Here is a 26478-nt window from a genome sequence, read left to right as displayed (position 1 = left end):
TAGGAGTGAAGATGTGTAGTTTGCAAGATTGAGGTTAGGACACACAGATTTGCACTCCACTTTGGCACTTGTTGGCAAACGTGGGAACGGGTGGTGTGACTTTTGTAAGGTACCAGAGACGGTGGGACAAGCGATCATGGTGTACCACAGATATTCGTGAGAACGTAAGAAGCAGTTTAGGCAATTACTAGGCTGCAGGATATTCTGGCACCTGAAGCAGGGATGGTTAAGTCATGGTGAACTTGTTTAATTAAAACAGGTTTGGGAGGCAGGATCTGATCCCTGTAATGGCTCCTGCCATAATCCATTACAATAGCTGGTGGTAATGCGCCTTCCTGATAGAAGCGAGCTGCCACTAGCACAAAAGAAGAGGAAGAAGAAAGAAACCAGATGTACAGACAATATTCCAGATGCAGTCTCACCAGGTCATCGTGTAATTGTGTAAAATGTTACAAATTTACTTGTAAATTAAGGCAAAACTGCTTTCCTTCCTAATTGATTGTTGTATCCGTACATAAACTTTAAGAGTTTCATGAACACCCAAGACCTTCTCAATCTATCATCATTTAAAAAAAATGATAATTTTTTTCTCTATCAAAAGTAGATGACCTCAATTTTCCCACATTGTATTCCATCCGCCACTGTTCTCCCATTAATTTAGCTTGTTCATAGCCATCCGAAGCTTCTCTGCATCGTTCTCAAAGCTGATATTACCACCTAGCTTTGTTTCATTCACAGATTTGGAATATTAAACTTGATTCCTCCATCCAATTCATTCATATACATTGTAAACAGCTGAGGCACAATAATGATTCCTGCAGCTCTCATTGGTCGCAGTCTTCCAACCCAAAAATAGCATTTTTTGTTCCTACTCTTTGCTTTCTGTCCATTAAGTGATCCTCATATATTTGTTTTCGAGTACGTTATTGAAGGTCTTCTGGAAGGAAGACGTTAATAAACGGGCACTTTATAGTCAAAGTGAAATCATGCTTGATAAATGTTAGAGTTTATTAAATGAGTTAATAAATAGACTCATGCAGAGTTCCTGCTACTGATGTCAAGCTAACTGGTCTCCTGAATCCAGTTCATCATCTCTGAGCGAAGTTCTCACAAAAGCTGCAGACACCTACTGAAAAGGTGATCACGATCTACAATTGTGAAATGTAGACAACATTCCTAACCAAGTTCTAAAGTATACATGTGTCAAAAGTACTCCGTAGCTACTTTAGTGAATTACTTACATTTACATTTTTTTGCTTCACAATTTATTTTTCATCCTTTTGAAAACTATTGGGTTGTACCTTCTCTTGCATACTTTGTTGATTTGAGCCAATTAGAAAGGATGGTACTTCCCTTTTAGGTTATCGTTTGGCCCATTTCTCAATGGCACAATCCAACTACAGATTTGACCAAGGAACAGAATTGATACCAAGTGCTGGCACATTGCAAGATGACCATATCTAGTCATGTTTCTTGGTGTTGTTAGTATAATCAACCACATAATTAAAAGGAAAAGATATATTCAGTGGAGGAGGGGGATTGATGATTGGAATTCAGTGCAAAGCACAAAGATGTGACAAAAACAAAATAAAACTGTGAGTACTGTATCTGGGATCAGCTGTTTGTTTCTACTTCAGGGATAATTGGCTCAGCTGACACCATACCCATGCAAATTAATCCTTGTAGCATTCTGTATAAAACTTCACAATCCTCTCAGCTCAGAATGGTTCAAAAGCTTGGATAATATTGAATTAATACTTCTTTGACAGTTTGCTTAGATTAAATATGCAAAAAAGATTAAGTTTGTTTTCATCTGTCATTTGGTTGTCCAATTTTTAGGGAAATTATTTTTTTCTCTCTCTTGAAGGTGCCAGCTTCCCAGTCTTCAATAAGACTTGACACGATTCATTGACGGTTAATTACTAGCCAGAACAACTGCCTTCTTCAAAGAGGAAATGTCATGTGATCTTTACAACTATTATGCGGATAGGACTGTAATTTAACATGGATGCACTATTAGTAGTGTGCCACTCTCCCAAGACTGAACTTGAGTGTTTGTCAACAATATTGTGCTGCAGTGGGACTTGAACCCACAATATCCCGAACATTGTAACAATTTTGCGCAGCCTTCTGACACCATTCATGCTTTTGATGAGGACAGGCAGCAGAAGTCAAAAGTTCAACACCATTCCCCGGAGTTGTCTCATACTGTGGCAACGGGAGCCCATGGATTATATCAGCAGTTTTGTTTCTAGAGATGAATTGAATGTGCAGATATGCAAGGAGTAGGAAGGAGAACCTGTCCTGTTCAGAAAAACTCTTTGCCATACTTTACCATTTACAGATACTGTGCTAGTGTGCAAGTCTATATTAGAATTAGAATCAGAATCAGGTTTGTTATCACTGGCATGTGACATGAAATTTGTTAACTTAGCAACAGCAGTTCAATTCAATACATAATATAGAAGAGAGAATAAATAAATAAATTACAGTATTCATATATTGAATAGATTAAACAACATGCAAAAATCAGAAATACTGTATGTTAAAAAAAAGTGAGGTAGTGTCCAAGGATTCAATGTCCATTTAGGAATTAGACGGCAGAGGGGAAGAAGCTGTTCCTGAATCGCTGAGTGTGTGCCTTCAGGCTTCTGTACCTTCTGCCTGATGGTAACGGTGAGAAAAGGACATGCCCTGGATGCTGGAGGTCCTTAATAATGGACACTGCCTTTCTGAGACACTGCTCCCTGAAGATGTCCTGGGTACTTTGTAGGCTAGTACTCAAGATGAAGCTGACTAGATTTACAACCCCCTGCAGTAGCCCCCCCCCCCACCCCACATAGCAACCTGCCAGACGCTCTCCACTTTACATCTATAGAAGTTTTTGAGTGTATTTGTTGACATGCCAAATCTCTTCAAACTCCTAATGAAATATAGCTGCTGTCTTACTTTCTTTATAACTACACTGATATGTTGGGACCAGGTTAGATCCTCAGAGATCTTGACACCCAGGAATTTGAAATTGCTCACTCTCTCCACTTCTGATCCCTCTATGAGGATTGGTATGTGTTCCTTCATCTTACCCTTCCCGAAGTCCACAATCAGCTCTTTCGTCTTACTGACGTTGAGTGCCAGGTTGTTGCTGCAGCACCACTCCACTAGTTGGCATATCTCACTCCTGTACGCCCTCCCATCATTTAGAAGAAAGAACTGTGTCGCTTGGGTTTACAATTAAAAACATTATTGGTTCCTGGTACGTTTTGTAACTCCAGAAACTAATTGAAAGAAAAGCACAGGAGTTGGAATACTGGCCTACTTAGTTTTTTTAGTAAGGCACACAGTTCTGACGTGGTGGCGTAATGACGTACGCCATTCACGTACTTCTAATTATAACCCGTAACAAATTACATAAACAATGAAGAATGCTTAATCAAACAATATATTTACAATATTACTCAAATATTAAATATGCTACAGTTTCCAACAAAGATCATAGGAGTGTCAGGTGACTGTAAAAATTTCCTATTTTTTCTTATGCTCTCGATTTTACTGGAGGCACACAATTAACTACGGGAATGCATCAATCAAGAGAAGAACAAGTGACAAAATACATTATCGAGAAACATTGTGATTTGTTAGGCTAGCAGTGTACTCTCATCACCACCTTTTGCTGTTCCCTTAGAACAAAAGTTTAACCATATTGTCTGTTCACCATTTCTTGAACATTAATCAGCATCATTATTATCCACTAAACCAGAAATATCATTTCAATATGCAGTGATATTGTTTACCCCACTGTCGTTTCAATCTAGCTCTTTATCTCAAATTTGTTTTACTGACCCGAACTCCGGCTTGAGTTGTTTTTATTACCATACTTCAGCTAATCTTTTGTCTTCTGCTGAGTCCATTTAAGAGGATCAAAGTTACAGTTAGATGTTTGGTTCCAGAAATGTGCTTTAATTTTCAGTTGAGATGGCAAAAATGAGAATAAAAGGAAAGAAAAAACAGAAAGCCTGTTCTTTTTAGGTGGAAGAAATACACAGCTTGAACATTGGCAGTTTGTTGCCAAAGCTTTTAAAGGACAAAATTACTTTTGTTTGACTGATCTGCATATATCTTATTTTTAGGTCTCTCACTCTCCTACAATGACAGTTTGGATTACAATCATGAGGCTGTTTCTCTGGCTTCTACGTGAAATGAATATATAATTTCATCAAGGTCTCTTTGCATAGCCCTGGGCTATACACTTAGACAGAGCTAAATAACGCAATTACAGCAGTCAGAAAATGTGGAAGGGGAATTCTTTTCGTCACTGTTGGATCATGTTGTTGATCATTGCTCAGTTTTATCATAGTACATGAGCTATGGAGGAATGCTGTCAGTTAAAAGCTTTCATTATTTCTGTGCTTCCATTTGGGCCAGACTTTTATTAGTATGTAGAAACAATAGTTCTTACTTTCTAACTCAGTTGCATTTCTGCTTGTCCACCACCATCTATGTTTTAAATGCCACTCACAATTACTCTGTCAGAGTTTTTATTTGACTGCTTTTTTTTCTCTCTTCCTCTCCCTTCTCTCTCTATCTATCTATCTATGTTTGTATGGCATATATATTATTTTTCTAGAGTATCTGATTTGGAAATCAATCTATTTCCTTTTTCTTCTATTCCCCCCTTGCCCTAATATCACAGCATACATGCTCACTCCTCACTTCCACTGTCTTGTTTTGTAAATTGTACATCAGTGGGTTTAAATTTTATACAGCAGGCTGCTGTCTTGCCCCACAGAGTGATGTGCTGGTTGAGGGGTGTTATAAGAAAGTACAGGTTTTACTGCATAAACCACTTCTTTCCCACACATAGTTCAAGAATGAATGTTGGAGGTGCTGTCATGTTCAGCGAGGAAAAGTATGAATCGCAAGAAGTTGAAGGAAACTCCAGAGGAATAGATGGAATCGCACCTATAAAAATAGCATATTACTTTGCTGGATCCACTTTAAACAAAGCAATTTGAAAATTAAACTATTTCAGTATTGGTGTGAACTATTTTCAGATAGGTAAGTTTTAGCATGGTCCATGGAGTCTTCACCCATATCATTAATCCTTAAGCAATTTTATAAGAAATGTAATTAATCCCGACAAGCCTATCCCTTATGGAATGAAGAATGAACTTAATCCACTTTATCATTATGCATCCATTCATCTCTTTCCTAGGAACACACCAGAGTGATTGGGATTGGTGCACAAGATTTATGTGGGTGTGTGTTTGTTGGGAGAAGTACTCTAGGGGTTTGAGTTATGCACATGGCAGAAGAGGTAATGATTGAAAACACAACAGTGTAGAGTGAAACCAGGTGACTTTAATAGTCAGGTCTCAATACAGTTGGTGGCCTTGCAATGACACATTGGTAAGCTACATTTACAGCTTCAGCTATGAAAAGGACAAGTCTATCAAAATATACCATTATTTCCATCTTCATTTTTGTTGGAAGGAAGGAAGGGGCAAGTGCAGTTCTCACAGCATGGAGAAAGTGTCCACTTGATGGGAGAGGAAGTGGGGAGTCTGACGTCTTGCGACAGTATGCTCACCTCACTCACTCGTACTCTCTGTGAAATACAAACATTCCAGCTTCAATCAGCTTGAAAACTTCCACCACTACAACCAAGCCTTTGATGTGAAAGCGGTCTGCTATTCATGTTCCAGTGGTGTCTGTCCACAGCAAAGCAAATAGATTCCCTTCCGTTTGGGATTGAGGATATTAATTGGTGACGCAGAAATAAGCACGGACATCTTTATGGCTGGGGCAGCCCTGAGCATTTCTGACTGAAGGTGTTAACCTCACTCTTTCTTATTTTATTTCGAGATAATAGCACAGTGACAGGCCCATCCAGCCGAAAGAGCCCACGTTGCTCGGTTACACCAATGTGATCGATTAACCATATGTCTTTTGGAATGTGGGAGGAAACCAGAGCACCCAGAGGAAAACTATATGGTCATAGGGAGAACTTACAAACTCCTCATAGACAGCAGTGGAATTGAATCTGGGTCACTGGAATTGTTATGGTATTGAGCTAACCACCATGGTATCCTGGTGTCCTGATCTAGTTCTGGTTCTTAGTTCTTAGTTCTTGTGGATGGAATAAATATGTAGATTTCTGGAGCAACACAGCAGAATCTGAGACACACCAGGAATGATAACTGAGTTTGAGCGTGCTGACTAAAATTACACAGATATTTTGTTACTTAGCGTTTCCATTCAGTCACTGAACATCATGGCAGGAGCCTTTGGTAGCAGATAAGGCAGCTGAGCTAATTGTTACCCTTTGGCATTTTCTCTCAGGGATGATTTGCTCCACTCTTAAGATTCGAAGATGATAAAATGGCCCTTTGCAGGATCCATCGGCGTATGGCAGCATGTGTGGTCATTTGATGCTTGATGTGAAGGAACGCTGGCGTTGGGTGGGTTGGTTATTAGGTCCTTTTGCTGTAAGTGTCGAGACTTGACGTTCTGTTTCCTGGATGTTCTTTTCATTTTAAACAGTCAAAGTTGAAACTGCCCATGAGTCAGCAAGGATGTTACATTTTAGTCAAAATGAATTAAAAAATGAGTACATGCTTGTAATATTTTCTCTTGCCTGCAATGGGAATTCAGATTCAGGATGATGTAGCCAAGCTCTGGTGCAGCTTATGCATGATTAGAGCTGTGTAGCTAGAGAGGGAATGTGGATATTTGTTCAGATGGTAATTTTCCAGTGCTTTGAAGTACCTAATGCAGATTAACTCTGTCTCTGATGACAGAGTGGAGTTGGTTTCCCTTGGAAGGGGTACAGTATCTAAAATTAGGGTTAAATTGGTTATTATTATTGGTAAATTGGTTTATCATTGTCACATGAACTGAGGTACAGTGAAAAACTTGCCTCTCGGAGTGACCATACAGATCGATTCATTACAACAGTACATTGAAGTAGTACAGTCACAAAATACTCTGCAGATGCTGGGGTCAAAGCAACACTCACAACACGCTGGAGGAACTCAGCAGGTCGGGCAGCATCCATGGAAAAGAACAGACGTTTCAGGCCTGACGAAAGGTTCCGGCCCGAAACGTTGTCTGTTCTTTTCCACGGATGCTGCCCAACCTGCTGAGTTCCTCCAGCGTGCTGTGGGTGTTGCTTTGAAGTAGTACTCGTCTGAGTGAAACTGGTACCATGTAACCCAGTACTACCTGTCGCATGGTCGGGTGGTCAGCGACTAAACCGTCTCCCCGACCAGGCTCGCCTGGTGAGGAGGGTGGCTAGACACCCTGCAGGATGAAAAACAAGACCTGTCAAAGGGTGGATGAACACTCTCGTAGGGTCAACGGCCATCTAGCAAACACATGCCATGAAGTGCGGAAAGGGCATCCCTTGCATCAAAGCTTGGTCTGGCCATTCACTGCAACAGAACTTCCCCCAGCCATCTTGGACCCCATCATGCCGCTGGATCCAGGAGGGGATGTTGAGAGGGTGGGTCTGGACCTGTGCAACTCCCTACTCACCTAAAATCCATTCATGCACACACTGTTCCTTTCTCTGAAAGGAACCATCATCATCCTATGGGATGGATAGCCAGAGAGAGAGGGAAGTAGTACAAAGTCAAACAATAACTGAGTGCAAAATGAAGTGTTATAGTACAAAGGTGTAGTGTAGGTGGACAGCAAGGTGCAAGGACCCAACAACATTGATTGTGAAGTCAAGAGTCCATCTTATTGTACTAGAGAAACATTCAGTAGTCTTATCTAACAGAGGGATAAAAGCTGCCCACGTTCTTTCCACATGCTTTCAAGCTGCGGTATTTTCTGCCCAGTGGGGAGGGAAGTGGAGAGAATGTCTGGGTGCATGGGATCTTTGATTATGCCACATTCTCTCTCTCTCTCTCTCCTTTTTCTCCCTCTGTCCCTCTGATTATACCCCTTGCCCATCCTCTGGGTTTTTTCCCCCCTCCCCCTTTTCCTTCTCCCTGGGCCTCCTGTTCCATGATCCTCTCGTATCCCCTTTTGCCAATCACCTGTCCAGCTCTTGGCTCTATCCCTCCCCCTCCTGTCTTCTCCTATCATTTTGGATCTCCCCCTCCCCCTCCCATTTTCAAATCTCTTACTAGCTCTTCCTTCAGTTAGTCTTGACGAAGGGTCTCAGCCTGAAACGTCGACTGTACCTCTTCCTAGAGATGCTGCCTGGCCTGCTGCGTTCACCAGCAACTTTGATGTGTGTTCTTTGATTATGCTGGCTGGTTTACTATTTCAACATAAAGAGACAGCCATTCAACACAGAGATGAAAAGGAATGTCTTCATTCAGAGAGGACTCAGTTGTTGGAACTCTGTACCCAAGCGGGTTTAGTCACTAATTATATGGACAACAAAGAAAGATAGAATTTTAGGTACTGTGGGGATCAATTGACCTGGGGTTAATTCAGGAAAGTGACTTGAGGTGAAAGGTTAGCTGTGATCAATGGCAAAACAGGTGTGAAGGGCTGAACAGCCTAGTACTGCTTCTATTTCTAACGTTCTCTTTCTGAAGTTCGTATATTCACATACATACCTTACCAATTTTCACACTTTAATGACAAGTATTTGTTGAGCGGCTTGAAAGTAGTCTTGACAGAAAGTCATTGATGAAGAAGGAAGCTAAGTGTGTTAATTACACAATGTAAGTAAAGAAGCAGCAAAGTGCATCACAGAATTGGGCATAATTATAACAAGTGCAATAAAAACAAGAAAAAGGCCATTCAGCCCTTCTGCAGCTGCTGCACCACACAATAAGTCTCTGGCTGATGTTTCATCTCAGTACCACTTCTCTGCACTGATTCCACATTCTTTAATTCACTTATTACCTGAGGGTCTATCATTTTCTGTCTTGACTATACTCGGTGAGTATACCTGCATTGATCTCTGGTGTAGAGAATTGCAAGGATTTAAGATCCTGTTGTTCCAGACTTGCCAGCCATGGGAAAGTTCAGTTTTGCATTCAACCTGTCACCTCCAAGAGGACCACAACCTTGTCATTGGGTTTGGAGTCCTGCGTGCCTCAATGACCTGGAGAGCGATGTTGGCTGGAGTCGGGGCTTTAGGCTTTAGCTCTTGGTAGGGCCATCCTTACAAAGAGTATAGGCCAGACCAAGAGTGGTCCACTGGTCCTCCAGTTTTGGGCTCTCAGCTTGGGGCTAACAACCCTGACTGGTACAGAAACAGCGATGAAGAATCCTTCTACCTCCAAGAGTGATGGTATTCCAATCTTGACCCAGCACTTGCATGACTGACAGTAGAGTAACCCAGGAGGAAGCTACTGACATGATGAAGGAAGCCCTGAACACCACCAGAGATGAAGGACCTTCATTGTTGCCCTGAATGCCAGTGGTGTAACGGGCAGAAACTAATTCACCCTATCAAGCCCTGTAACAATGTTCTCATTGTTCTAAATTCCAGAGATCACATCCCAGTCTACTTAATCTCCCCTCATACAATAAAACAGTGGTTTACTGACGAGGGGAGATGACCCAGGGACTCCAGATTCTGGTACAACTGCCTTAAGGTTATGCTCTAAGTCAAACGCCATCCTAACTTGAGAACGCTTTGCACTTCATTATCACTGGGTCTAGGTTCTGGAACCCTGCCCAACAACACGGTGGGAGTATCTTCACCAAAATGACTGCAGTAGTTCACTACACCTCTCAAGGACAATTCGGAATGGGCACGCTGGACATGCCAGCAGAGACCCCCCCCCCCCCAACATGCTGGAAAAAAACTGAATAAAAATAACTTCCTCCTCAAAAGAAAACTCTTCTTCTCTACCTCCCTTCTTTCCCCACAAACCTCGACAGGTCATAATGTAAAATGGAGTAAATCTCAGCGGGATGCTCTGGCCGCTCTGTTAGAGATTTAAACACGGGGCTCCGTATAAAACTGCAATCTCCTCGCGTAAAATTTGTAAAAGGGACACGCAAAGTGTGACGTGCTCCAGTAGGCAACTCATCGGAGAGAGAGAGAGAAAAGCTGTGGATCACAAGAGGTTCATGCATGTAGTTTCATCTAGAGGCGCGCGCTTGAATGTTCCCTCGGTCGCAGCGCCTTTAACAGGCGGGTTGTCCCTTTAAGTAGCGTGGCTGTGCGTCAGTTTCCAGCTGGTCCAGGAGAAAGGAGCAGCCGGAGTGCGGAGAAGCAGCATCCCGCCTCCTGCATCTCTCTGCCTTTTTCCCCGGCCATGGAAAGCCTGATGGAGAACCCGATGAGGGCAGTGCTGTATCTCAAAGAGTTGACCACCATCGTGCAGAATCAGCAGACCCTCATCCAGACGCAGCGGCACAGGATCCGCGAGCTGGAGCTGAAAGTGGAGGAGCTCCTGGAGGAGAACCGGAGTCTGAAAGAGCAGCCGGCGAGCGGCGGCCCCCACCGCCACCACCACCACCATCAGCAGCAGCAGCAGCAACAGCCGCGGGATCTCCAGCATCATCAGCAAGACCCACAGCACAAACACCCCGCCATCAGTACCAGAGCACCGATCTCCTGCAACCCACAGTAAGTCCTCCACAGCCCCGGTCCTCCTGAACTTTATCCGTTTCTATCGATATAAACAAGTACACCACTGGCTAGTTGAGAATGTATTGTTCGACTTCATTAAGACCCGGAACATTTTCTGTTTGTAAAGTAATCTTAATAGTGATTGTACGTTTTCCAGAAGCGCGACTAAGTTTATATTGAAACTGCCCCCGTGATTGGCCAGGAATATTTATTTTAAAGGATTGATCGGTCAAAACACATGAAGATTTTCACAGTGGATTTTAGAGTCTTCATCACTGAGTTTTGGAATTAAGGTGGAAAAGCCCAAGTGAATATTACTTTTGCTGACACTGAACTACCTTGCTGAACTGAAGAAGATGCCAATATAAAGATCTGTGTCCAAAGGTTAATGGTCCAATAAACGCAAGACATTGACTTTCTATTTATCAGTATTTCCATCTTAGTTACCAGAAAGGTTGGGGGAAAAGAGGTGCATATGATTACAACTAACTTCAAAAATATGCATTAGATATTTAGACTAAAGGAGAAAAATATGGAAGTAATTGAGGGTAATCAAGTGTAGATTGCTTCTTTTTGGAGTATATCAGCAAAGAGTAGCTTCTACTTGTATTCAAAGGAAGGAGAGTTAAGGAGAATTTCAGAAACTTTAAAATAATGCAAGACCTCCAGATAGTAAATAAGTGCTAAAGCTAGTGACTCACCTATAGATACGCAAAGATTAAGGGCATTAGTAAATGTTTTCTTTTTATGTGTACAGCTCTGCCTGTTGGACATGAAAACTATTGTTTGAGAAACTCATGATGGATGTGACTAATACAGAATGAGGAGGGCCACTGCCTTCCTTCAATCCTACCGCCAACCCCCTTCAATTCTCCCCAACCTGTTCGCATATACATACTCCAAAATATCACAGGGATTTGAAGGGGCGCTTACAGGTTACACTATAATGTGACCCTTTGTTGATAAACTGCAACTTAATCATTATATATTGATATAAATGTGAGCATGCAGATATTAATTTTGTATTTGCTTTGTATCTATTAAAAATGTTGAATGGATTTAGCCTAATTTATGTTTTTCCCATGGCCGTCTGTCTTTTGTTGAATACATTCCTATGGCCCTGGATTCCTTTTGCTTCCTCTTCTTATATCTTTACATATTTTTTCTGTCACTTTCTGTTTCTCTCAATTTTTTTTTCTTTGTCTAGCTTAGTGACAAGAATAACCTCTCTACATCCTTTTAGTTGTTCCTGTCACTGAATTTCTGCTCTGTCTGTGATTGCACAAGTGAAAGTACTTTTATTCTCGACCTCTGTCTCTATCAGATCTAGTACTTCTGCTTCTTTTCTTCACATCCCTTCCTTTTCCATTCTGCTCTTTCTATCTGACTCTCTCTCTCTTTATTAGTGTTTGCCTTCTTTTTCCCATATTTTCTCTCCACATCATCATAACAACTAACCTTGCAACTTATGACTTTGTCATTCTTTCTGAAACGGTAAATAGATCATTATAGTTTGCACAAACTGAATTGTATCCCACACTTCACCTTGTTCTTGGTCTATGAAAAAAATTGATATCAATAAGTACATATCTTTACTGCAGATTAGTTTATTAATGTGGCAAATGGAAGCATATTGCAAAGAAATTTAATTTAGTGAGCAACTGCCTTATTTATCCTGTAATTTCTGAAGCATAGAGTTAGAAAATTTGAAGTTCAAAGTAAATCTATTATCAAAGTACATATATGTCACCATATACCACCCTGAGATTCGTTTTCATCTGGACATTCACAGTAAATGCAAAGAAACACAATAGAATCAATGAAAGACTGCATACAAGCAACCAATGTGCAAAATACAACACATTGTGCAAATACAAAAAGGAAAATACAAAATTATAACAATAAATAAGTAATAAATATTGTATAGATATTAGAAATAGAAGCAGCAATAGACCATTTGACCAATTGTGGCTTTTTTGTCAAAGAATAAAATCATGTTAATCTTGACTTCAACACCACATTTGGGTACTAAATTTATTTCTCCTTATTATCCAAAAATATTATTCTCTGTCTTGAATATGCTTAGTGACAATACAATCTTCTTAGTTAGTGATTCAACACCCTGGTGAAGAAGCTTCTATTCAATTCTGTCCTGATGGAAGCCCCTATTTTGAGATGGTGACTTGTTCTGGACCTGCCAGCCAAGAGAAAAATATCCACTCTGCATTCACCCTGACAAGCCTCCTAAATATGTTTTATATTTCAATAACATTACCTTTTATTCTTCTCATCTCTCTAAGATAGAGGCCTGTTTTGTTCCTCATCATATGACAAGCTCATCATCCCAAACTCGCTATCCTAAAATTACACATTTATTTCTACTCTTTATTTTCTGTCCATTAATCAAACTGTAATCCATGCCTGAATATTTCCACAATATATAAATACCATCTAGTTTCATAAAAAGAGTCTCCTGTACAGCATCTTATCAAAGACCTTTCAGTCATCCAGGTTCAAATGTTTCATTCACCTTTATTTAATCTGCTTGGGTCAAGTCAAATGCATTAGATAGTGTTTCCTTATAACTTCTGACCATTTATAAGTAATTCAGTAAGAATTTTATGTGATCTAAAAGCAAGAGAAATACACATAGGTATTTCTGATGCCATTTAAATTTGTGATACTGTATATTTGTATAGTACTATTTTTCTGCTTAAGTTCATTATAACTGAACTGCACAATGGAAACTACTGCATGTGGCTTGATTTTGCTTATTATTACATCACAGCTGGAGGAGTACCAGCTTAGTTACAAAAGACACTTTCAATTAAACAGAACTGCCTGGCATTCATTCTGGATTCCGCTCATCCCTTGACAATATCAAACAATGCCCAAGGTCATTTGTTGTGGAAGTGTGTCAAGTACTGAGAGATGTCCCTGCATTCCACACATGCTAAGGCTGACTTCAAAAATCATATAGTTTCTGACTATGTTTGACAACAATCTATAGGAAAGGTAACTGCTTTGAGTGCATGGACATTATTGAAAAAAAATTACCACAATTAGATATTTTATCCTTGAGGCAATGAAAAATTTCCAATGCTCTCCCACTTAACTTCTTAAATTTATTCTCTGCAGAGACACTATTTGCTGAAAGGGTGGGTGGCACCTTCTCCTCATACGTGCGTCACTTTACTTCAATCATTGTCATTGAATAGTGCTTTAGTGAATAAGATTTGCTGAACTCCAGGCTTACTACGTAGTCTTACTCTTATAACCTGTTTATTTTGGAGTTTAGTAATCCTTTAGTGCTTTGCTGGCAAGTATAATCTTGCGAAAGATAAGGTATGCCTAGCGATATTTGTTGACATTAAATACAATGAATACAGCATGAGGAGGAAGTGTATGGCTGTTGCTGCCATCAATATTGGTTCCTATGCATAAATAGTTTTGATGTGGTAAAGAGATAAGGTCAACCTGTTTCATAATGCATAATCTGAAATGTCCCAGTCTCAATTTTTGTGTGTACACTTTATATTTTGCATAACAACAAATAATAACTCTTGACAATATCTATATTTGTTCTGCTGTTTAGTTAGAAACTGTATAAATAGGACGCACTTGACCCTTCAGGTCTGCACCATCGATCAACATGACAATGGGTGCATATCCCTTTGACATTTATTTTCACAAATATATGTATTGACGTCCTCTACTGTTTATGACAAAGGAATGTGTCAGTTTGTGTCAGTCTTCACTATGGAAGACATGAGCAGTATGCTAAAAAGTTGAGAGCATCAGTGGGCAGAAGTGAGTGTTGTTGTTATTACTAAGGAGGAGGTGCTTAGGAAGATGAAAGGTCTGAAGGTAGAAAAATCACCTGGACCAGATGGACTACGCTCCTGGGTTCTGAAAGAGGTAGCTGAAGAGACTGTGAAGACATTGGTATTGATCTTTCAAGAATCTCTAGAATCAGGAATGGTTCTGGAGGACGGGAAAATTGTAAATATCACCCCGCTCTTTAAGAAGGAAGGGAGATAGAGGAAAGGAAATTATAGGCCAGTTAGCCTGACTTCAGTGGTTGGGAAGATGTTGGAGTCCTTTATTAGAGTACTTGGAGGCACATGATAAAGTAGGCATGATTTTGTTAAGGGGAAATCTTGCCTGACAAATTTGTTGGAATACTTAGAGGAAATAACAGGCAAGATAGACAAAGGAGAGTCTGTGGATGCTGTTCATTTGGATTTTCAAAAGGCCTTTGACAAAGTGGCACACATGAGGATGCTTAACAAGTTAAGAGCCCAAGAAAGATACTAGCATGCACAGAAGATTGCCTCACTAGCATGAGGCAACGAGTAGAAATAAAGGAGGCCTTTTCTGGTTGGTTGCTAGTGACTAGTGGTGTTTTGCAGGAGTCAGTGTTGGGACTGCTTCTTTTCACATTATACGTGAATGATTTGGAGGACAGAATTGATAGCTTTGCAGCCAGGTTGCGGGTGATGAAGCAGGCAGTCTGCAGATGGACTTAGACAGGTTGAGAGAATGGGCAAAGAAGTAGCAGGATTGTAATGTTGGGAAGTGTACTGTATGGTCATGCTCTTTGGTAGAACAAACAAGGGCAGACATGATTAGAATATAAGAGAAAGGATATAATGCTGAGGCTTTGTAAGGCATTGGTCAGACCATACTTGTTGCATTGTGAGCAATTTTGGGTCCTTATCTAAGAAGAGATGTGCTGGTATTGGAGACGGTCCAGAGGAGCTTCATGATAATGATTCTGGAAATGAAAGAGTTGATGTATGAGGAGCTCATGTATGATGGCTCTGGGCTTGTATTTGCTGGAGTTTAGAAGAATGAGGGCGGAATCTCATTGAAACCTATCGAACATTGAAAGGTCTGGATAGAGTGGAGGTAGAGACGATATTTCCTATAGAGGTGGAATATAGGACCAGAGGGCACAGATTCAGAGTAGAGTGAACTCTATTTGGAACAGAGACTAGGGGGAATTTCTTTGGCTTTGAATCCGTGGAATTCATTGCCAAAGGCGGCTATGGGGGCCATGTCACTGAGTATATGTAAAGTGGAGGTAGATAGGTTCTTGATTAGTGAGGGCGTTAAAGCTTATGGGACTGGAGAGTGTGGTTGGGAGCGATAATAAGTCAGCCATGATTGAATGGCAGAGCAGACTTGATGGGCAAAATGGCCTAATTCTGCTCCTTTGTCTTATGTCTTGTGCCTTATTCCACAGGTTCAGCATTCTCTGGTTGACGAAATTTCTTCAGAATAGTTCTAAATTACATTACCTTATGCTGAGCTGTGACCCATGGTTTTGGGCTCTCCAGCCTTCAAGAATGTCCTCCCTGCATCTAGTCTATTTATTCCTGGTAGAATTTTATAGGTTTCTCTGAGATCTCCCCTCTTTTTTTTCCATATTTGACTGAATATAGCCTAAAGGCTGATTTATACTTGTGCGTCAAATGTACGCCATAGGTACTGCGTACCCTATGCTGTAGGATGATGTGCACCTCCCTAAAAATGTAACTCGCGCGTCACGGTGACGCAGACCGCAACAACTGTGATTGATCCGCTTGGTAGCATCGCATTTCCTCATACGCATTTCTGGTTGCTTTTCTCCGCCATGTCTGTACACTGATGCGAAATAAATGGTTGGAGACGATGTACGAAATTGTCAAATCTACCTGCCGACATCCGAAAATATTTGAAATGCATTTCCTTGTTCATGTCTCTCACGAAGAAACTCAACACAGTGGCATAGAAACCCCACCACCAACTAGCGTTTTGGCAGTGAATTGCAGAGCGATGCAGACACAACTACGCATGCTCCGTATGGCGTAGGGCTACGCAAAAGTATAAATCAGACCTATGGCGTAGCCCGTACACACAAGTATAAATCAGCCTTAACCTATTCCATCTCTCTTCATATATATGTCCTTCTTGCTAACCAATCCAATCTCTCCTCATATTTACGTCCCTACTAACCTATCCAATCTCTCCTCATATGTACGTCCTTCTTGCTAACCAATCCAATCTCTCCTCATATTTACATCCTTCTTGCTAACCTATCCAATCTCTCCTCATACGTACGTCCTTCTTGCTAACCTATCCAATCTCTCCTCATATGTATGTCCTTCTTGCTAACCTATCCAATCTCTCCTCATAAGCACATCCTTCTTGCTAATCCAGGCTCGTAACTTTTGATGAATTCCTTTCAGGGCAGCAAGATACTTTCCTTTCAAAAACACAAGAGATTCTGCAGATGCTGGAAATCTTGAGCAACTCACACAAAATGCTGGAGTCAGGCAGCATCTGTGAAGGGGAATAAACTATCGACTGTTGACCCTTCATCAGAACTGGAAAGGAAGGGGGAAGAAGTCAGAATAAGAAGATGAGGGGTGGCGTTGGAGAATGAGTACAAGCTGGCAGGTGATAAGTGAGACTAGGTGAGGGAGGAGGTGGGCCGGTGGGGGAGAAGGCAATGAAATAAGAAGCTGTGAGGTCATAGGTGGAAGAGCTATGGGATTAAAGAAGAAAAATCTAAGGTTCTAAGTAAAAATTATTATCAGAGTACACACGTATGCAATCCTGAGGTTCTTTTTTTGTGGACATGCTTAGCAAATCTACAGAACAGTAACTTCTAAACAGGATCTATAAACTGTAAACATCAAGTACTGTAGACTGTAAACAAACTGTGCAAATGCAGATAATAAATAAGTAGCAATAAATAATAACCATGAAATAGCAAGATAAAAGAGTCCTTAAATGAGTGTAGTTATTCCCTTTTGTTCAGGAGCCTGATGGTTGAGGAGTAGTAACTGTTCTTGAACCTGGTGGTGTGAGTCCTGAGGCATTTGTACCTTCTACCTGATGGTAGCTGTGAGAAAAGACCATGGCCTGGCTGGTGAGGATCTTTGATGATAGATGCTGCTTTTCTACAGCAACATTTCGTGTGGATGTGCTCAATGATTGGGAGGGTAGTGGAGAGGAGAAGATAGTGGAACACAGAAGAAAGGGAAGGAGGAGGGGAACCAGAGGGAGGTGATGGGCAGGTGAGAAAAGATGGGGTGAGAGAAGAACCAGAATGAAGAATGGAAAAAAAATGTGAAGGGGGAGTCCTATTGTAGCTACGATAAAGTTCTCAGCCTGAAATGTTGACTGTTTATTCAAAGTACAAAGGTCAAAGTAAATTTATTATCAAAGGACTTATATATCACTATATACAACCCTGAGATTCGTTTTCTTGCGGAAATACACAGTAAATCTAAGAAACATAATAGAGTCAATGCCACCAATATGCAAAAGACAACAAGCTGTGCAAATAGAAAAGAAAAAGATAATAATAATTATAAGGTAATAATATTCCCCTCCATAGATCCCTTTTTTCAAATAAGGAAACCAAATCTCCAGGTGAGGTCTCACTAAAGCACTGTAGAGCTACAGCAATAATACTTGCTCCTGTACTCAAATACGTTTGAAGTCAATTCCAACAGTCCATTTACCTTCCTAACTGCTTGCTGCACCCAAACACTTGCTTTCAGTGACTGTAGTATAATTACACTGAGATTTTCTGCATTTTCCCTTTTCCCAAACCATCACTATTCAGAAAATAAAGGTGTTGATTTGTGCTTTTGCACTATTTTTGTGTAGAATTTATAGGCAATGTACAGAATTGTTATAAAAAATCTTATACAACCTAATTAGCAGAGATTATTTAGTTATATAATATGCTTACAGTGGCATAAAATCAATGTTCATGACATTTTGTAGCTGAATGGGTGTCTGTCAAGATAACATTTGAAGAAAAATTGCTTTGTTAACATGCAGGGTTGAATCTTTGAATCAGTACTGTAGAAGATTGACTGAATACAATAAGTGAGTGACACGGTTGATTAGCACCGATCACCTCTGAAATCTGGGTTGGAATCTACAAAGACTTCTCCGCTTGCTTAAACAGGCTTCAGCAAATTCAAAATGGTTCTTAATAAACTCATATATTAAATCGCTTTTATGTCTCAGCTAGAAATGCCTGGTGTTGATTCTATGAACAAAGTGAAATACTTATTCCATTTCTAATATCGACTCTGCTGGTCTTGATGTATGCAATTTCCTACCAAAAGAATGTCAAAATACAACAATGTTTTTTTGTTATTATTATTATTATTATTGTTCTTGCTGTGTGTGTGTGTGTGTGTGTGTGTGTGTATAAAATAGTTAATTATGCTATAGTCCCATCAGCAAACATGTAGCATTGGCAGTTCGCATTTTCAGGAATGAAATGCCTTCATGTCTCTTTATCAATAAATTCAAGCATAAAATCCAGCAAGAATTGCCATTGAGAATGTGCCTGTTTTGGAGTTGGTGAGGAATATTAAGTTATTCAGATGTGACTGCAATCTGAATCTGAAAATTGAACAGCTTTTGTAGTACACCATGGTCAACTTAACAAATTTCTTGAATATAATAGGAAGAGTGGAGGAAATATCCAGTTTTTCTGTGTGATGTATAGACCTGGATGTTCTTATACATAAATCAAATAAGTTAATAGGCAGATGCAGCACACAATTAGAAGAACAATTGAGATTTTAGCCATGTTACAGAAACATCAGAAAATAAAAGATTTCTGACTGTAATTATATATAGTTTCAGTGAGTTTAAAAATTTTTTTTACTAAAAACATGCAAGTTTGTATTTAGCACTCAACCAATTGGTTTTGAGAATATATTGATAAACTGGCTTGTTGTTGGAGTGAATTGGGTGAAAAACTATGTGGTGCTTTTGTAAATAATATATTAGAGCTGGTGGTGGAGGGAATGAATATTTATGTGGTAGATGGAGCCCCAGTCAAGCAAGCTACTTTGTCCTGACTGGTGTTGAGCTTCTAAAGTCTTTTTGGAGCTGGACTCCTCCAAGAGAATGGAGATTGTTCAACTACACCCCAGTTTAGTGCCTTGTAGGTAGTAGATTGGCTTTGGGGTGTCAGGAGTTGAGGGAATCCCTAGACCTCAGCTTGAAGTTAGGACCAAGTACTGTTTGATAGCAGAATTGCTGACTCCTTTCATCACTTTGCTGTGCTTGAATGTATATTGTTATCTAAGAAGAATAGCAATGAAAATTCTAGGGATGATGGTTTGTCCCATGAAAAACAGATTAAGTGGACTAGATCCATGTTTTATGGAATTTAGAAAACAAGTGACTTTATTGAAAATTTGTAAGTGGCATGAGAACAGGAAGGACATTTCTACTAGCTTGAAAGGTGAAAATGTGTCAGAAGTAGAAACTGTCCAGTTCAGAATTCCCTATCCATTCCCATAAACGGACTGTAGGTTCATGTCCATTTATAACATTCAAAACATATTGGCAGATATTTGGATATAATGGCTTGAGGGTATATGGAACAATGCAGAATGTCAGAATGCTTTTTGTTGAATGATGGGGCAGTTGAATGGTTTACTTTTGTTTTTATTTTTAACCATCTTGTAGTGTGAGATTTGCAGGGGGGCCGGCCAATGATAACCTTTACCTTTTCAAGTGCAGTACTCTGAATTTAAAATAATCCAGATTAATAAAGTTTCCTGAGCTCTGAAAAAGAAAAAGCATAGAACAAAGTGCCTGTGCTAAGATTGAACATTAGGCAGCTAACATCATCAGTAGGACGTTCTTCCTATCGTTTGCCATAGCTACTATGACTTTGGTGTGAGAGTAGCAGAAGTAGCTGTCAGAAAATTCTGTATTTTTTGCATGCCCTTCAGCAAAGCCTCCATTAGAAGCAATCACAACCAAAACAGCTGACAGACTTATTTTTCAAAGGTTGCATAGGTTTCAAGTTGTCATGGTTAACCTGAAGGTTAAAAGCGTTTAGTGCAAGGATTAGTAAGACAATTAGTTTCCAGTCCTGTGTGGGAAGTGCACGTCATCTTTGATAATCCTTTCTAAAAACTACTGTTACGAGTAATCGTGATGAGGTTTAACAGATTTTTGTTTCTGTTTCTTTTAACAGCCATGAACACTCTTAGGCACAGAGTGCCACATTATGAAGGCTGACTGTAATTGTTAATAAAAACAGGTGTGTAAAGAAGCACTTTTTTCCACAAATGCTTTCCCCACCTTTCTTCAAAGGAAGAGCACTTACTATCTAATGCTCCATGGATATTTAGCATTCTGATATTTTGCCCAAGCATTCATTCTTCATGGAAAAAGATTGATATTAATTCCCATGATTTATTTGGTCATGAGACCCATGTGTGAACATCCTGATCACTTTTTGTTTGCATTGGATAGCTAGCAGAGAAACCAGTGGTCGTTAACAGATTTTTGTTTTATCGTTTCCCATATTCTTTGCCAAGAGGCATTGAGATCAACAGTTGTTATCCATCAGTGCCAATTCAACAGAAACTAGAGAACATCATTACATATATTCCCATGACAATAATTGTCATCTAAAATCAACTAAAACAATACTCAAAGATGGGAGCAGAGTCACAAGCAAAACAAACATAGGTTAGATTGATGGCAACATTTCCTTGTTTGCTAGAATGCAATTATAGGATCAAGTAGATCAATTGTAGAAAATGGATTTGCAAGAATGAACTCCAATCTGGGAACTAATGAAGAATTTTTTAAAAATTGTGTACTGAATAATTGATCTCAGGAATAAATTATAGGTTAGAATCTAAAGAAAGCTTTACATGAATATAGGAAAATGAGTGCCTATGAATTTTATTGTTTGAACTTTAATAAACATAGATTTTCAAACTGAAATGTTTCCTAGTTCAGTGTTAAAGTATGTTCAAATTTAAATACAAGTTTCCTTCCCAAAAAATTTCACAAGTTGATTTAAAATGCTGAGTTGCATGAAAATGATTCAGAGGTAAATCATGAATAATGGGAGATACAAAATAAATACATGTTGTCCCTTAATTCATTATGTGGTTCGATTGCTTTGTGGACATTTTGGATGTATGGTTGACTCCAATTTCCGTTAACTATCCTCGGCAACATGAGGCAAGACATGAAGAATCTTAGATATTGTTGAATAACTCCCCATTGGAATTAAGGAGCCAAATACTCCTAGAAAATTAAATTCATTTGAACATATGCTGAATTTGTGACATGTTTGATGTTTGTCACAACACAAATCACATTGTTATGATCGTGTTGTGATTAGTACAGTTAGAACATTGTCTTATTAACTTTTCAACAATAATAATCCTCTTTCAACCATTAGTGTTTTCTCTCTCTCTCTCACACACTCTCTCTCACACTCTCTCTCTCACTCTCTCTCTCTCACTCTCTCTCTCCCACTCTCTCTCTCACACTCTGTCTCTCACTGTCACTCTCTCTTCATTTTCCACCCATTATCTCCTCATAAAAGAGTAATATACCAGGTATGAAAAGGATCTAGTGCTTTCCCAGCATATATGAAGAATAATCTCTTATCAGGCTTCCAGCTGGGCACAGGTATGGATTTTAACTGAAGTTTTGATGACAAATTACTCCATCTCCATCAAGGATGATGCCCAGGCATGTCTGGTCTGGTGAAGGAAGCCACTGAAGTAAAACTAGAAGAAAAGAATTTTAAAAAAGATGAGGGTCTCAAATTTGATTGCAAACAAGATAGGGCAGCAGAAACCTGATTGGTTGAGAACTAGCCAATCAGGAGGGACGGACGAAGGGGGAGTAATTACCACCAGATTCGAAATACCTAGGCATCATCCCTATTGAAGATGGCAGAGTTTGTCATCAAAACTTCGGTTAAGGTCAATACCTGAACCCAGCTGGAAACCTGAGAAGTGTTCATTCAACACCAGGTATGTTTCCTTCTCAGGTGGCCATTTCTCTTGTGTTAATGTGGACAGTGTTGGTGTATTATTAAAATATAGATGTTAGCTAACTCTGGGCTTCTTCTCATTCATTATTGAGGAACATGCATTTATTGTAGGATTCAGGAATGGAAATTCCAGTCAGTTTACTCTTCCTCTTGAACTGATTATATTGCTTCTACAGCTGTCTGGCCTCAAGTCAACTAATTCTGTGGAGTCCAGAGATTGAACCTGAACACCTTCAGATTTTTAAAGACAGACGCTTTGGTATAAATCACGGGCAAATGTTGGGAAGTGCAGAGAAAGTGGAGCAAAAGTGGAGTAGGGAAAGGGTTGTCCCAGTAATCATGAAGCATGCATGTATAAAATATTGATCTGTTTAAAGTGCTCCTCCTAAAAGTTGTCAAATTTAAATTCCCATCCGCGGCCTTGGACAGATGAACAAAGATGGATTACGTACCCTAAACTTGGACTTCCAAACCTTGCTTACACCTTTCATGACATCTTTAAAGAATGATACAGATTGTTTACTTGCTATCACCACTTGCTATTTTCTGCTTGTTTACTGAATTTTTTGGCAACTTACTGCGTACTTGCAATCATTTGATTTTTGTTTTGACAGATGCAGTGGGTGGATTGCTTAGAGACATGTGATGCAAATCTGCTTGGTGATAAAAGAGAATGTTATTAATTATGTCATATTGCACTTTGTAATTCAAACAATGCAGGCTTGAGCTATATAAAACTACTGTAAGGTAGTTGAATAGAAAGGAAGTACACCAAAAGATGAAGTTATTGATAATGAAAACAAACTGAGGATTTTCATATCAGGTATTTCTAAGACAATTAAAACAAACTTCTAAAGTTGAATTGTATCCTTCTGTATGAGATCCTCAAATAAGTTAATGACTGAACTTCTTTTCCAGTACCTACACCAAGAAGGAATATAGAATAGTTCCAATTATGTTGCAGACTCCTATATAAAACTCCTATAACTATTACACCTGTGTGGGATATAATTCAATAAACACAATTTCACCAGCTAATATAAGAATTTTTTTTCAGTGTGGTGTTATTTAGAAGCTGGGAATGTTCTGAAAGCTTTCCCTGATATTTCATGGGTATTAAATGCAAAAAAAAACAAGGAGATGATGTTGAATCTTTATAAAACTGATAATTTAGGCCACAATTTGTGCCTAGAAATTAAACTCATTTTAGCCTGGTTTAATTTGTAAATGATGTGAATAAAAATATTTTTCACCTGTTTTGAAACACTTGTAGAGTTTCTGTTGGTGATTGGAAAATTGGGCTTCTGGAGATAATCCACTAGCCTGTCATATTTTGTGCATGTGATTATGTAATTAATGCTGGTTGCTCATTTCAATTACTTAATGGCAGAAAACAAATCAAATGATCATGACTTATGATTATTATAATAAACAATAAAATAAGGAGCATATAATGGTGAAAGCAGTAGACTATATGTGAATTTAAATGATCCCACAAATATGGTTTTTATATATAAGTCAGTATTCCCTGATATTTTTGTTTAAATACAAGATAAAATCTAAGAGCCCTTTAATAAGATTGAGTCTGTGAACCTGATGGCTGGTGCCAATCATGGAGTCCTAGGGCCAAATGTAATCAAGGGGCTTTATCAGTTTGCTCCATAAATGAAGGGATTTCTCCCTAAGGAACCATGTACCATTAGTTCTCTCCCACCCTTGCTTTTCATGCCTCTGCCTCCCTCATGCCCCTACACCACTCACAGTTCTCTCTTTTATCCACAGTAGCCACAAGCCATGGTGATCACTTTCTGAAAGCACTGACCCACTTCCTGTGGGTCAGCATGACAATGACGTGCAGCTGCCTGTCTGTGAAATGCACAGGTTGGGATTTAACACACTTAAAGGGAAGCAAACCGTGACAACGATTTCTTAAAGCAAGGATATCCTGTTTAAAAGATTTTTTTGTAATTTGGCATTAGCTCTATTTATGGCATGTATTTAATCCGCCAAAAATACCCATGGTCTAATTTTTGGGTACTAGAATTTTGTATCCAGTACTAGCTCCCACACTTCCGGTTGAATGTATAGATTGTGGTGAGGGTGCTGAACATCTTTGTTAGAAAGGTCCAGGAATGAGGAATTTCACTGACCTGGATACACTGGGGATACAGGCTATGTCTGAGAAGACATTTGATAGAGAAGTACAAGATCACAATTAAGTTAGACAGAATAAATACAAAGGAGTTGTTGCTGTTAGCAGATGGCTCAAAGAAAAGATTATGCATATTTAAAATTATGAGAAAGAAAGGTACAAGCATTTGTGGGGAAAATCATTTGTGGTATTTACTATAAGGGTGGTGGAGTCAATTAAGCTTTTAAATGGGAATTGGATATGCGCTTCAGAGAAAATATTTTCCCAGGCATGGGCAAAGAACAGAGAATAGGAATGACTGGAGAGCTGGAACAGAGTCAATGAGTTGTACGGCTTCCTGTGTCTATGATTGATTGAGTCTAAGTGTGGTCACGGTTATGATATAGAAAGTGCGATAATTTGCATATACCAGTGTTCTAATAACTGGAAACTTTAATTTTGTGTTCTTGATTGGGGGAATAAATATGGTCTAGGACATTGGAGATAAGTATCCTTCAGTATGGTCCATAGAATCTTTGATTCTGTCCGAGTGGGAGGGCAGGCATTGATTTAATATTCCGTTCAAGTCTTAGCATTTTTGACAGTGCAGAATGTGTTCAGTCCTACATCAGAGCACCAAATCACACTTATACGCTCAAGTTTTTGCAGTGGAATTTGAACTGATAACCTTTTGATTCAGAGCAAATAACAATCAAGCAAGCCAAAACTGACATAGTCCAATTGGTTAATTTGTCAGAGTTGACATATACCAACTTAACCCTCTTGGCAGTGTAGGACCAGAGCTTTCAATAAAATTATACCTTGCATTAGTATACAGAAGCTGAAATTGAATAAAAATCATACTCTCCCAGTGCTGTGGTATATTCATCCTGTGAGTAACTGAGTCATACTGATGAAGAAGATTCCAAGTGCATTAAGGTAGATGAACTCTATGGGGACTTTTTTTAATTAGCCAAAATATCCTTAGGCTGGGAGGATGAAAATCAGACATGCCTATTTATTTTATTTTTCTGGAATGGAAAATATGCTAACTCACTTGCTTGTCAATTTCCACAATATTCAAAATGAAATAGGATTCCGAATGTTCCTTCCGATGAGGGCTCGGTTTAATTAGTAGCAGTGTTTCGATGTAAAATCTTAGGTGAATACTCACTCCAATACCCAAGCACATAATCAGGGCTTATAGGAGCATAGAATCTTACAGCATTGAAAAAGACCCTTTGGCCCAACTCATCCATGCTAAATGTGTTGCCCAGTGAATTGACCTATCTGCCCTTGCTTTGCCCACAGTCCTCTAAACCTCTCATTTCCATACGCTTATCTAGATGGCTTTTAAATGTTACTAGCATGCCTGCCTCTGTCACTATTTCTGGCAAATCATTCCAAATACATCCTTTGCAAGAAGAAGTTGCCCCGAAGCCCTTTTCAGTTATCTCCCCTCTAATCTTAAATATATGCTCTCGTGTATTTTGCACCCGCCTGGGGAGAAAAAAAAGACCATGTGCTTTCATCCCTCATGCCTCTCATGTCAATACTTCTGATGATATTATAGACCTCTATCAGGTCGCTCCTCAATCTCCTACATCCCAGGGTAAAAATTCCCATTCTACATGACCGTTCCCTGTAATTTGGGTCCCCAAGTTCAGGCAATGTCCTGGTAAATCTCTTCTGCACTCTTTCTAGTTTAATAACATCTTCCTTGTAACAAAATGACCCAACCTGTACACAATTCTCCAAGTGTGGCTTTACCAACATCTTACCTAACTGCAACATAAAATCCCAATTTCTCTACTCATTGCCCCGGGTGATGAAGGTCAGCATGCTGATCACCATTACCACCCTTTCTACTGTATCTGTCATGGTTCTTTTAGTGTATGTTACATTTGTACTCCTGGGGCTCTCTGTTCTATAAGACGTCCAAAGGCCTTACCA

The 26478-nt window shown here is 39.5% G+C and overlaps 1 protein-coding gene across 2 annotated transcripts in view; it reads left to right on the top strand.

Moving 5' to 3' along the window:
• Nucleotides 1-10213: 10213 nt before the first annotated feature.
• Nucleotides 10214-26478, top strand: part of LOC134351595 (IQ motif and SEC7 domain-containing protein 3-like) — a 422303-nt gene continuing 406038 nt past the window's right edge. For both annotated transcript variants that reach the window (XM_063057957.1, XM_063057959.1), the window contains exon 1: nucleotides 10214-10546. In XM_063057957.1, the coding sequence (XP_062914027.1) occupies nucleotides 10233-10546 (314 nt within the window). In that variant the 5' untranslated portion in view covers nucleotides 10214-10232. The remainder of the gene's footprint in view (nucleotides 10547-26478) is intronic.

The sequence above is a fragment of the Mobula hypostoma genome, chromosome 9 (assembly GCF_963921235.1).
Source record: "Mobula hypostoma chromosome 9, sMobHyp1.1, whole genome shotgun sequence".
Lineage (NCBI taxonomy): Eukaryota > Metazoa > Chordata > Chondrichthyes > Myliobatiformes > Myliobatidae > Mobula > Mobula hypostoma.
The sequence above is the reverse complement of the archived record's forward strand: the minus strand, read 5'-3'. Positions and strand labels throughout refer to the sequence as shown.